Genomic DNA, 13,546 nt, shown 5'->3' on the forward strand with positions numbered 1-13,546 from the left:
GAATTACAAAAAGCATCCTTTTCCATTTAAGTATATAGGTATTGACTCTGCTGTCTTTCCAGCAGGTAAGTTAGTAGCTTTGCAGAGTATTCTGTGGATTTGAGAATTTAATGGGAATTTATTTGAAACATCAAGTATATTTATGTGTGCATATGAGATCAAAAATTTGTCTGTATTGTTTAGAAAGAATCATTCATGGTCTGTAGGTCTCTCTCCCTGTGTACACACACAATTCATTTTATGGACTCCATAAGACTTCATAAGCTTACTCATGTTATTCCTTCCAGTATGGTAAACTGGAGTGATTCCAGATGAGACCAAGTGATGACTGGTTTGATTCCTCTTGTATCCACAGCCTTTTGCCTAAACATAGTTATAGCTTTTCGATGGAAGCATTATAACTTTTTTATAAAAGTGCTCTGAAGCTTGCCAAATCCAGTAGTGAAAAACATCAGTATCCAATTTAATATTTAGTTTTTCAGTCTTTCTAGTTTTGAAGAGCCGCATAGAATCCACAGTAGTACGCTGTGGGATGGTTGTTGTGACTGTGTTTTAGACAACACGCTGTGTGTAAAGCAGGAGTCTTCAGTAGTTTTGGTTGTGGCTTGTTGAAGGGTTAGGTGTTTTAACCATCATGGTTAACAGTTAAAACTAAAGTAGATTGGGATTTTTATACAAGTAAATTTTCACACAGTGGTTGAGTACAAAGTGCCCACGTAATGCTAGACACAATGCTAGCGTATGTTAGTTGTGGGAATCAACTTAATTGGATCTGCCCTGTCGTTTGGCAGCATGACAACTCATGACACATCAGCCCAGTATCCTGCAGAGGTTGCCTGTAGGGGCTGCTTTCAGTGTCCATGAAGATGTGGTAGATATTAATGGAAATCTGGATTATCAGAAAACTAACTCATTCCCCTATACCTCTCCCACCCAGCCCTGGTCATTTGAAATACTTGAAAATTCTGGTTTTAGATCTTTAATACGGATTGTTTAAGCATCTCAAGGTACATGTTTTATAATGCTGTTCTTAATTCCATAGTTCAAATGCCCAGATATCCTAAAGGAATACTAATACAGAGTTTGCAAGTTTGGTATGTCTGGCTCATTTAAGAATAGTGTTCAAGAATACAGTCAAGAATGCGTTCAAGAATACAGTCAAATATATGTTACTTGAAGACAGACTTGAATGCTAATATTTTAACAAGTTGTCTTATTCTCTTACATAAAAATGGAAATGTAATGTGAAGGTGAATATATAAATACTACTTCCATTGCGTTTATGAAACGTCAGCTATTTTTTCTAGCTATAAACTCCCTTTAAATACTTAATTTTTAGTTTTGACTCTTACACAATTAACTAGTATAATTTGTATCAGTTGTATGTAACTAAGCATTTTTGCTACTTCCACCTTATAAATTAGACTTAATATTGTGCCAAGATATTTGTACTTAGTTGTTCATAAATTTTATGCCATAAAGTTATAACATGCTCTAATACATTTTTTTTGTTTGTTTTTTAATTACACAAGGTTGTGATTCAGGGAAATGATGACATCGCAAACAGAGCAATAGATCTTCTTAAAGAGATCTATACTAATCTTGGCCCAAGGTTACAAGTTAATCAGGTAAAAATAACAAATTATAATGTGATAGAAAAACAGTAGTAAAATTCAGTTCAGCGTTACTATAATGCTTGAAAGCATTGAAATTGGGGGTGGTTTCCTTGTTTTAAAGAGTATACTTTTGAGTCCAGCTGTCAGATGTGGAATTAAGAGAATTTTCTGATATGTATGGGCTGAGCTCTGATAATTTTTTTTTGCATTAAATTGATCTGTTGTATTTGTGCTTTCTACTTGCAGAACAGCTCATATCATATACTTAAGAAAACTGTCTATTGAACTTCCAGTTGTAGTACTTGCACCACTTTGGCTGGCTCTGTTGAGTGTTGTCACAAGCTAATTGTAATAGTTTTTGTCCTGTCCCTTAAAAAGGATCACAATGTTCTGCATAATCGTCAGGCTGAACTCTAGCAAATCAGATATTTTCTCCCTACATTAATTTTTGCAGGGAGATGCATTTCAGTGAACAGAGAGAGAACATAATGAGTTTCTGAAAGGTCAGGGGAAGTAAAGTCTTGGGATTTCTCAAATTTGGGGGTGGAATATTGTCTCCAGGCAAACTCCAGTTGATATTTTGCCAGTTTTACTTCTTAAGACTCTCATTCTCTTAGTTATTCTCAAAAAAAAAAAAAAAATTATAGACTTATAAACTGCCAGTTTGGTAGCTAGATTATAGCTGCAGTAGGTGGTACACTTACAGCCATGCAAGCTACATCTTACTGTAGTGGCTGGACTTAGTAAGCATGCGTAGATCTGTTTTGCAAGTGGTTACATCTGACACTTCCAGGAAGCGTTAGATTTGCTTAACATACGTGCAAGTATTGGGCTTCAGTGTGCTGGTAGTTCCTCTGATTCTGAGTTACTATCAAGAAAAGTGGCTAGTGGATTGGGTTTCTTGCCACAGAATCATAGAACAGCTCAGGTTGGAAGGAACCTTAAAAGAGCACCTGGTTCCAACCCCCTGCCATGGGCAGGGACACCTCCCACCAGCCCAGGCTGCCCAAAGCCCCATCCAGCCTGGCCTTGAGCACCTCCAGGGATGGGGCACCCACAGCTCCTCTGGGCAGCCTGTGCCAGGGCCTCACCACCCTCACCATGAACAATTTCTTCCTTCTATCTAATCTAAATCTACCCTCTTTCAGTTTAAAGCCATTACCCCTTGTCCTATCACTACACCCCTGTCAAAGAGTCCCTCCCCAGCTTTCCTGTAGCCCCCCTTTAGGTACTGGAAGGATACTATAAGTCTCCCCAGAGCCGTCTCTTCTCTGGACTGAACAACCTCAGCTCCCTCAGCCTGTCTTCTTAGGAGAGGTTCTCCAGACTTTTTATCATCCTTGTGGTCCTCATAGCTATAACTTAATATAGTCTGCAGTGGAAGCATTTTCTTATACCTGGAGATTTCAGACCTTTTATGATGATACTATAGGTTGTATGCAAGTCTAGGTCAGGCACAAGGTGATGCTAAGAATCTGGCAGAAGGAAAAGATGTGCTGCAGCTGCCACTATACTTACTGTAGCTTAAAGTCCATTTATGCAGAAAAATAGGCTATTTGGAACTAGGCTGTGAGATATATAAATAAAAATTTGGTTTTCTCTAGCTCTGTGTTCACTCTTAGTGTAAAGAAAGTTAGCCTGTCCTAGACTCTCATCTCAGGATTCTTCAGTGAAGTCTGAGTTACTGAATAAGAGGAAGTCCAATTTAGTATTCCCTGTGCAAACTTCCATTTTTCCTATTGAAGTGCAGGTTTGCTCTTTACAGTTACAGCTACTGATGACCTGTGCAAGGTTTTTGAAGTACACGCTAAATTAGAGCTCATTTGCTATGCGAGCTTATTCTAACACGGAATAAAACTGCTTTATGGAGCAACTTAGCGGGTTTTTATTTCTACCATTTGATTATCCAGCTGAATGATGTTATTTAGCATTTGTTGTAAATACGCCATTTTTTTAATGTAAATAGGTAGTGATTCATGAAGACTTCATTCAGTCCTGTTTCGATCGTCTCAAAGCCTCCTATGATACATTATGTGTGTTGGATGGAGATAAAGACAGTATTAATTGTGCAAGACAAGAAGCAATACGAATGGTCAGAGTGTTGACTGTTTTAAGAGAGTATATAAATGAATGTGACAGTGATTACCATGAAGAGAGAACTATCCTACCTATGTCAAGGTATGTGGGAAAATGCACTATGATGATTTTGATAGTTCTGTTAACTATAGTATTACTAACATCCTTGATTTTCTATTGTGAAAGATTTCTGTTCATAGGTTATATTTATGGAATTTCAAAATTCTATTTCCTCTTTATCTCTCTTATCCCTGTATTCTCTATCTGTAGTTTTATTTTTATTTTTTTTTGAAGGAACAGGTATTCTGCTGTACATGAAAGGTACAAGAGACCTGAGAATAATAAATAGTTACTTAAAAGTAATAACATTTCTTTACTTTAGCATGGGCAAACCCTCTTTGTTTTTCATAGTCCTTCCTTACTAAAAACCAGTTGCCAGTGTGTGTCTTATTCCTCAGGACTTGTTTAGAGATGCTGATATTACTTGGCAAGCTTAAATGTAGTACTATCTCTAAATGAAATATTCTTTACGTTCCCCATAAAAAAGGAAAGAGGAGAAACGATACTTCAAAGTGCATTTATTTTCTGTATACCTTCACTCTTCTGTTTGCAATGTTAAGCCTTGGGTAAAAACTTGAACTCTAGCTGCTCCTTCTCTTCAGTACAAAGAAAAGGGAAGCACTTAAATCCGATGTTGTGTAGATTTTTTCATAAAGAAAATAATTATCAGAGAGGAAATCAGACTAATCAGACAAGAAGGCAGAAAAGAAGAAAACTAACTGTTGCAGTGTTAGTAGCTGCTGCACATGGGAAGAAATTCTCAAAAAGAAATCAGGAATATACTGAGTATGGATTTATGATAGAATATCATAATATATAAATGAGGAATATACTGAGTATATGGATTTATGATGCAGTTAATGTATTTTTTAGTAATGACTGGGGGTTACTGCCCCCCTTTTTATATTAAATGCCCTCTTTGTCAAGAAATCTGAAGAAATTCTGTTTCTTCATGGTGTGGTAGTAATTGTAGTGCTCCTACAGGATTTGTATTGTATATATTGATTGCAAGTGCATCTTGTTTATATGGGCACTTAGTTATTTAGACTTTTTCGCAGGTCTTGTTAGCAAGAATCTTTTATGAAGGATTTTTACCTTCTTTCATTGTATGGCATTAGTTTGTTGGGATTATCTAGACACATCTTTCGTAGGAGGTGCCCTGCCAATGGGCAAAGTGTAGTCGCTGCTAGTGTGAAAGTGTTTCATCCTCTTTTTTTTTTTTTTTTTTTTTTTTTTTTTTTTTTTACTTCTGTTCTGATTTTCAATTTTAAAAGTGGAATTCTAATATAAAACTTTTAACAGCCGTTTACAGAAGGCATTGGTGACCTGATGGCTTTTTCTCATAGTATATTTTAAAACTGTTATGTTACTAAAAGAGCAAAGCATAGTTGCCTGTTTGATTGAGCTTTATTTCCTTTTGATCAGAAAATTACAAGCAAGAGAAATGATCTAAAACTTTATAAGAGACTTCTTACAGTTCTGTTAGTGTTTATAACCTGACTGTAAAGTTGACTGTTTTAAGGCAGTTGTGCAGCTCTTGAAACTTACTGTATATGTTAAGTTTGCATGATTGCTGGTGCCTTCACAAAATAATGTTATGCTGGAGTATATCACCATATATAAAGATTTGGTGAAATACAAAATAACAGCAGGAAAAATCAATGTATTTCATGAGGGCAAAAGAAACTTTATCTGGTTTGTTTATTTTCAGAGCTTTCCGTGGTAAACATATCACACTGGTAGTTCGTTTTCCAAATCAAGGCCGACAGGTGGAAGATTTGGATATTTGGTCTCACACAAATGACACAATTGGCCAAGTACGACGTTGTATTCTCAATCGTATTAAAGCCAACAGTGCACACACAAAAGTAGAACTGTTCATTGGCGGTGAGCTGGTGGATCCTGCAGATGATAGAAAATTAATTGGCCAATTGAATCTCAAAGATAAAACGGTAAGTGTTGCACGTTGATTATTTATTTTGCTTGTCTTTTGTAAATGCTTAAAAATGCCATGTATGGAGATCACTTACTCTTTTGAAGCAGATCCATTCCTCCTGGTAGTATGCCACTAACATTTTGTCAGATGTTTATTTAGTAAAGAGCCTTCATTTTTGTGTAATCTTAATAAAGCTGTGATTGTGTTTTGCAGCTAATTACAGCTAAGCTCACACAGATAAATTCTAATATGCCTTCAAGTCCTGATAGTTCTTCTGACTCTTCAACTGGTTCTCCGGGCAACCATGGCAATCACTACAGTGATGGTCCAAACCCAGAAGTTGAAAGCTGTTTGCCTGGAGTGGTAAGCATGTACTGACGTGATAGTTTAAAAACATTTCTTCCCCTATACTTTGTCCTTAAAACTAATTATTTTTTGTGTTTTTCTGTTTAATTTGCTTGTTTCAAGATCATGTCACTGCATCCTCGATACATTTCTTTCCTTTGGCAAGTTGCAGACTTGGGCAGTAGCCTAAATATGCCACCTCTTAGAGATGGAGCACGTGTTCTTATGAAGCTCATGCCACCAGGTAAAACTGCATTTCACCCTGTTTTGTCTTGGTGACTATATTTCTCACTTGTTACATAAAAAATGTAATCAGGGAAATGTTTTCTGCTTCCTGCTAATTTATTGGTATTGTAATTCATGGCTGTTATGCTAATTAGGGTTGTAAGTGTACTTGCCAAATCAGTTACTTCTTGCCTGTCATGTAAATGTACATAGTTTGTAATTGATGCTGGGATTCAGTCCCACAGTGCCATGAAAATAAAGAGAAGCATTCTATTTTAAAATGATTTTGTGGCACTACTTTAGTAGGATAGCGTTTGTACTGACAGAAATCAACAATGCACAACACTTTATAGTCTGATGTCTGTCAGTCACATTGGTAACTGTGAATGGTATGTGGTTGTTCTAAAGTAGCAGTATTACAAAATGTTTATAAATTGTGTTTTTATTGCAGATAACACTACGGTTGAGAAACTAAGAGCTATTTGTTTAGATCATGCAAAACTTGGGGAAAGCAGCCTTAGTCCATCCCTTGACTCTCTATTCTTTGGTCCTTCTGCCTCACAAGTGCTATATCTAACAGAGGTTTGTGGTGCTTTGCCTTTTCTTTGAAAAATAAAAATCTTCAACTTTTTTTTTTTTTTGACAGTCTTTCCTGTAACATTATGGAAATCTAAGATCATACACTGTTTAGTAATGAACAATACCTAATAGTTTACTGGAGTAAACTGGTGCATGGCCAGTACTGTAAAAGCATTGCTTAATAAGTATATCAGGATAGTCTCATGTTTAATCATCCACATTTGAGCTAGTGCACCCCTGTTAACTCTTTGTGTTTTGTTCTGTAGGTAGTTTATGCCTTGTTAATGCCTGCCAGTGCGCCTCTGGGAGAAGATGCCAGTGACTTCCAATACAACTTCTTGAAAAGTGGTGGTTTGCCTCTTGTACTGAGCATGCTGACTAGAAATAACTTCCTGCCAAATGCAGATATGGAAACTCGGAGGGGTGCTTACCTTAATGCTCTAAAAATAGCCAAGTTACTGCTAACAGCAATTGGATATGGCCACGTTCGAGCTGTGGCAGAAGCTTGTCAGCCAGTTGTGGAAGGCACAAGTACAATTTCACCGGTAATATGAATCTTCCTTGATGCAAATAGCAACATATTGTGAATTTATATTGTCTGACATGATATCTGTCTATACTCCCTGTTGACAATCTCTTAAAGCAAGTTGCATGTCAAGAACTCACAGTACTGTCAGATAAAGTTGTGTGAGAAATCTTATAAAAAAAAAAAAAAAAAAAAAAAAAAAGAGAGAGAACAAATCCTGTTTCTTTGTGACTGTAGAAAGTCAGGTGTGAGTTCTACCAGGCTTTATATGTGCTTTTCAAAAGTTGGCATGATTGTCAGTGCAACTAACTACCAGTTTTGAGGTACATTTATCCCATAGATGTGACCTCGGATTCTTTTGGTCTGCTGAGTCTTTTGAAGGGCTCGTGGCTTCCTTTTCAGATCACCTCCATTACCGGTCTAAAGTAATAGATTTTGTGCTTGTTCAACATGTTAGTTTTTCTACATCTGAATAAATATGGTGTAGGTCAATATTTATTTCTGTTCTCTCATAGTAGGCCTCTGGCATAGAGCCCAAAGCTTAAAATTTGCTGCAGTCCTTCTTGGACAGTTGCTTTCATGTATTCCACCTTTTTATTTCTTTAAAGTTCTTTCCTGAGTAGTTGCTTCCAAGCAACTTTTCCTTCCAAGATCTTAGCTACTATTAGTAAACCCTCCCAAGTAACTTCATACTTTCATATCTTCTTTCTTTTTTTTTTCCCCCATGTAACAATAAAATACTTTCTTACAGGTAAACCAGGCTACGCATGACCAGGCAGTGGTGCTACAAAATGCCCTACAAAACATTCCTAACCCAACTTCAGAATGCATGCTAAGAAATGTAGCAATACGTCTTGCACAGCAAATATCTGATGAGGTCAGTTAATTCCTTTGCGTATCTTTCCTTTTTTTTTTTTCCAGAAGTACCATTTTTTTTATTAAGTGTATAGCTTTGTAATAAATGGAATTTCCTCCTTCAATGTCATAAAATGTTTTAGGTAATGTTTTTATATGGTTAATAAGCTGTTAACTAATTAAAAGTATTTCATGAATTATTTCCATATTGAATTATGAAATTTAGAATCTAATAGCATGAAGAGACTTAAGTGAGCTAGGTCTCACACAAGCTCTTTAATGGGATGATAAATTAGGACTTTAGAAACTCAATGCAGTAGATTTAAAGAAGCTAGTGGCACTGAGGTTTGTTTTCAAAAATATTTTTGTGATGTTTTCTTCTATGTTTTGGGTTCTAATATTCTCTTCTTGAAACACAAAAATCAGGAGGAAATTTTAAATATTAAGCATGGTTTTAAATACTAGAAGATAAGTCTAAAAATCCTTACCAGTGTAGCTTTATGTATTGAAACCACTTTAATAATGGAAGTGGAAAAACAAGTTGTGGAGATGGGTAAGGTTAAACAGTGTGCTTTGCAAATATAGTACTCTATTTGTATGGTACTTCATGGTGTGACCAACCATACTTGGATTTCGTGTTGAGTAATATTAGTGAAAATATTAGTTAATTCTGCTGAGTTCTGAAGGTGAAGCTGTAATCAGATCTTCTGCAGCTTACTCTGTCAACTTGATTTGAGATTTCTCTGTTTCCAGTGTGGAAGCAGTGAATGTAATTGTTAGATACGGTACAGAATCTGCAAAGCTATCTCCAGAGCATTTCTGAGATATCTAAATAAAAGCAGTCTTATTAGCGCAGTCATCTTAATGCTGAAAAGTAGACAGTAACTCTTTTATGAACAAAGAGAATTGTCTGAAAAAGCACAATGTACTAGACTGCAAGACTGAACCATCTGTCTTCCATTAGTGGTGGTATTGCATATATAGGTGATTTTATATGTAAAATCAGCCAGTTGAACTCTGATTTAATTAACTTTCTTCCACAGAAGAAGATCTTTTTGAGATGAGGTATGAATAAGGGCCTTTTAAATGATCCTCCATTTAAAATGGTCCATTTTGGAGGACTTCTAATTAAAACATAATTGCATTTTTTTTTCTTTCAACAGGCATATCAAAGCAACAAAATCTGAATATCTTTTACAAGTGGCTAATCGGTGTTGCTGTTTTTGTCTCTAATTTTCCGAAATTATTAGAACCACTGTAGATCTAGATCTCACATATGTTCTAATTTGCCTTTTCTTTTGCTTTTTTGATGGTCAAAGACTCTTCCCTCCTGACATCACAATTAATAAAATAGAAAATAAAATCTGCCATGGTTTCTGTAGGCCAGGCAGAGTACTACAGCAGAGAGAGAAATCTCTCACCTTTTTTTTTTTAAAAAAAAAAAAAAAGGTTTTGGCGGTTCATGATTTTTTAAACTATGATGATGTTAAATTAGAAAATGTTCTTTGTCAATTTTTTCTTGTATTGCTGCTACTGTAGTTTCTTTGCTTGTGACAGGTGAAATACCTATTTTCTTCTAGCTACTGTTAATGTTTAAAAGCAAGAATTCACACTGCTCAGGTCTTCTGATGAGGGTGGCTTATTTGTTAAGCTTCTAGAGTCTCGTTATTAAATCTGACCGTTAGAAAAATGAAATTTGAAATTTTTGAAAACTGCCTACCATTTGTTTTTAAAAATTTCCCAATCTTTTGACAGTTCTACTTTCAATATGGACTTGAGTTGATGCAAACTATAAATAATGGCAGTAGTATTTTGGGATTAATTGTGTTGAAATGTGCTGTGACTTAAGTACATCAGTAGAAACTACTGGATGTTAACTCAGACCACATCTAAAATACCAGAGTAATTTTACATTTATAAAATGTGTGATCTGTGTTCTTATTCATTTTAAACCCTGTATAATTTGAATTCAGAAGAATCACTTTATATATTAATGAGGTACTTGGTAGGCTTTAGTTTGTCTACCTGTCAGCTAGCGTGGTAATTAATATCACAGCAAGGAACGAATTCTGAAGTAACTTGAACTTGTTACATTACGTTACAGGTCTATTGCCTTCCAGATGCATGCTTGTTTTTGTTTTCAACTCAAGGAATTTTTAGCATTGAAGTAAAAAAGCAAAAAATGAAATGTTCCACTCATCGCTGAAGTATCCAATAGCCTGTTCTCAAAATTTAGACTTAAATTGGTAGCTTCTGCTAGTTAGTTATTTATCAAAAATATTCATTTGTAGCATTATGATTTAAGATTGTGATACATTTAAAATACATGCTACATTATATCAACAAAAAATAAAATATTAACTAAGTCAAGTACAAATGTTCTTCATATTTAAGGAAGAAATCAGAATGTTATAGAAAGTTTAAAATTAAAAAAATTATAAAGTTCATTATTTAGAGAAAGTAGAATCCATGGTAACATTATCTGCAACTGCTTTTTTATGTTACTTATGTTTTTGTTTACTTTGGCTTATTTCTGTTTGTTGCTTATTTTTGGTGTGTGTTTTTTTTTCAGGCTTCAAAATACATACCTGATATCTGTGTTATTAGAGCAGTACAAAAAATTGTCTGGGCATCAGGTTGTGGGTCAGTTCAGCTGGTGTTCAGCTCTAATGAGGAAATCAGTAAAATTTATGAAAAGGTAAGACTGTTTTCATTGTGGCTTGATTCTGGTGATGGTTCAAAAATGCATCTGCTGTGTAAATTGCTGTGACGTGTTTCCAGTACACTTATGTTCTATACCTAAATAAGCAACACTCATTTTTCTAGACTTCAGATTAGAAAGGTCTGTTGTACAAAAGTTGATTTAAAGCATATATGCAGTCTGTAACAAGAAACAAGAACTAATTCATCTGAAATTGACACTGGAGCACTGGTAAAACTATGTAAATACTAATTACATCTTTTTTTCATTTCATTATGTAGATAGGTAAACCATGGTTTCACACCTGGTTTACATAAATAGTTTGGAGTTGGGATATTTCATGATGTTATCACATGCTGTGTTTAACCAACGTTGCTTATAGTTATGAGAAATAGTAAACTATTTTGAGAGTCATTTAATTTTTTGTTCCTGTTCCCTCAACATCTCGTTTGTCTTATAATATCAATTTTACTACTCATTAATAGTTTCCTGAGAGTAAAAGGGAAAGGAATGTATAAAGAGATCTAATTTTTGGTGTTACTAGTGGTTGTGTTTAGATGATCTGTTAGTGTACATGAGCAAAATGCAACACCTTTCAATTTAGCTTATGTAGTGGTATGATAGCATCTGCTTCTGTTGTTACTAGAATGACCATGAAACTAGTTGCCCTCCATACACACTTTTTATTTTGAGGTGATAACTTGCATTTAAAATGTGGTATGATTAATATGACAGTCCAGATGTGCTCTTCTGTCTGAACATTTGGTATGTATACTAAGAGCCGTAGAGCAGCAGAGAAAATACACCTGACCATAAAATAAAGTAAAGTAAATAAATCACTTAAGTAAAATTAAAGTTAAGTAAATAAAATCACTTAAACACTTCTTATCCTCCCAACATGCTGACTTACATTACAACTCATGGTACAGTTGCGAGTATACCTTAAATTGTAGATTTAAATATTGTAAAGTTTATTTCCTACTTGGGTCAGTGATCAAGTTGCTCGAGGGTAATGCAGAAGGATATTGTCTTATTAAGGCTTAATAATACTCTGGTAAGCCATGACTGCTCCTCCTTCACTAACAGTGTTGTAGCAGTTGCTTCTGTTGTTAACATTTTGGACATTCTTGTGTCAGATGTGCCTTATTTACTGTGTGATTTTAGAATCAGGTGTTGAGGCGTTAGAGAAATAGATTAGGTTTCCCTTGATTTCAGTATCTTGCTTTTTTTATTATTGTTTTTTTCCTGTGAAAAATTTCCAGTTAAATTTTGTAAAAATATTTTCTAGCAAGTGAAGTCTTAAATGAAACTTAACTGTGCATAGATCTCAGGAAAGGCTTTTCAGAGTTTCATAATACCATTGTTACTGGTCATACTTCAGAGTTGTTTGTTGTGTTTTTTTTGTTATTGGTTTGTGTTGTTTTTTTATCAATTCTTGATGCTTATATGGAAATAAAAAAGAAAAAAAAAATGCTTTCTGTTTCTTAAGTCAACCACTAAACTAGATTTATTTATTTTTTTTAACCCTTAAATCGTAAGAGCACTTTAAGTCTAGGGGGGAGAGATTTATAATTAAATGCTAGTTCACAAGAAAAAGCAGGCTGAACTTTGAGGAATCATGAATAAGCAGCGCTTCGGTCTGGTTATGTCAACTGTAATGTCTGAAGAATGTTCTCGAGCAATTTAAGAGCATTCTGAACTTCACTGGTGAATTCAGTTCAGCTCTAAAGTCAAGATAATTTATTTTGAGAGCACAGATTTTACAGAATTTCTTCTGACTACTGCCTCAGAAAATACGTAATGGCAGTCCTCTTAATAGTGAATTGAGAAGGACTGCATGCAACTTTCTGTCTGTCAGACTGCCATTTCATTATTAGCTTAGAGAAGGCCCATAACTTTCTGAAGTGCTACTCCAAGTGTGCTGTTTCTACAGACAGTCAGCTCCTGTTGTCAGAATATAGAGAAGTACTTTGAGTACAAAATTCACTGTACCTTGCTACTCGATTCCTGCACCCATACAGAAATAATTCCTTTTCTAAACAAGGCATCGGTGCTAAGCAGGCACAGTTCCGAACCTGTTGAAGCATTCTGCTTTTACCTTTGTGTCTTGAGACATCTCAGAATTGCAACATCCTCCCACTGTAGTGGTAGGGACCTTGCCGATATTCTGATTGCACAACTAAAACCAGTGTTTCTGGCTGGTCTGAGACATACTTGTCTTCTGCTGCTACTGCTTATGTTTAGTCCTGTCTTTTGTATTGTTATCCTTTCTTTCTGCGTACTTAATCCTTCAACGTATAAAACATGCATTTACTTTGTTCCTCTGGTTAACGTTGCTAACCTGTAGCCATGTTTACCGATGAATTAGGATGGAAACCTACTCACATTTATTTTCTTCAGAACTTCTTCAAGCTAATTAATTTTGACTTAAGTGGAGAAGGGGGCTTTCTTCTATTCATAAAGCAGTTATTGGTTACTAGCCCACAAATCAACTCATTGAAAGATTAATCTATGCACAGAAGCTTTGTTATGAAACAGCTGAACCAGGTTTCAGTTTCTTCAAAATAGTGAAGTGCTGAATTAATTCTAGCAATGCTAAGAAGCTGTTGGTAAAGTTAATTGTGAGA

General features: G+C 35.2%; 1 protein-coding gene across 2 annotated transcripts in view; it reads left to right on the top strand.

Annotated features, from left to right (window-relative positions):
* Positions 1-13,546, top strand: part of USP9X (ubiquitin specific peptidase 9 X-linked) — a 100,897-nt gene that overhangs the window by 58,445 nt on the left and 28,906 nt on the right. For both annotated transcript variants that reach the window (XM_084505698.1, XM_084505697.1), the window contains exons 17-25: positions 1,533-1,628; positions 3,583-3,794; positions 5,464-5,704; positions 5,902-6,051; positions 6,157-6,277; positions 6,710-6,840; positions 7,104-7,382; positions 8,115-8,240; positions 10,791-10,916. In XM_084505698.1, the coding sequence (XP_084361824.1) occupies positions 1,533-1,628; positions 3,583-3,794; positions 5,464-5,704; positions 5,902-6,051; positions 6,157-6,277; positions 6,710-6,840; positions 7,104-7,382; positions 8,115-8,240; positions 10,791-10,916 (1,482 nt within the window). The remainder of the gene's footprint in view (positions 1-1,532; positions 1,629-3,582; positions 3,795-5,463; positions 5,705-5,901; positions 6,052-6,156; positions 6,278-6,709; positions 6,841-7,103; positions 7,383-8,114; positions 8,241-10,790; positions 10,917-13,546) is intronic.

This window comes from Aythya ferina, assembly GCF_964211825.1.
Source record: "Aythya ferina genome assembly, chromosome: 1".
In the NCBI taxonomy this organism is placed as follows: domain Eukaryota; kingdom Metazoa; phylum Chordata; class Aves; order Anseriformes; family Anatidae; genus Aythya; species Aythya ferina.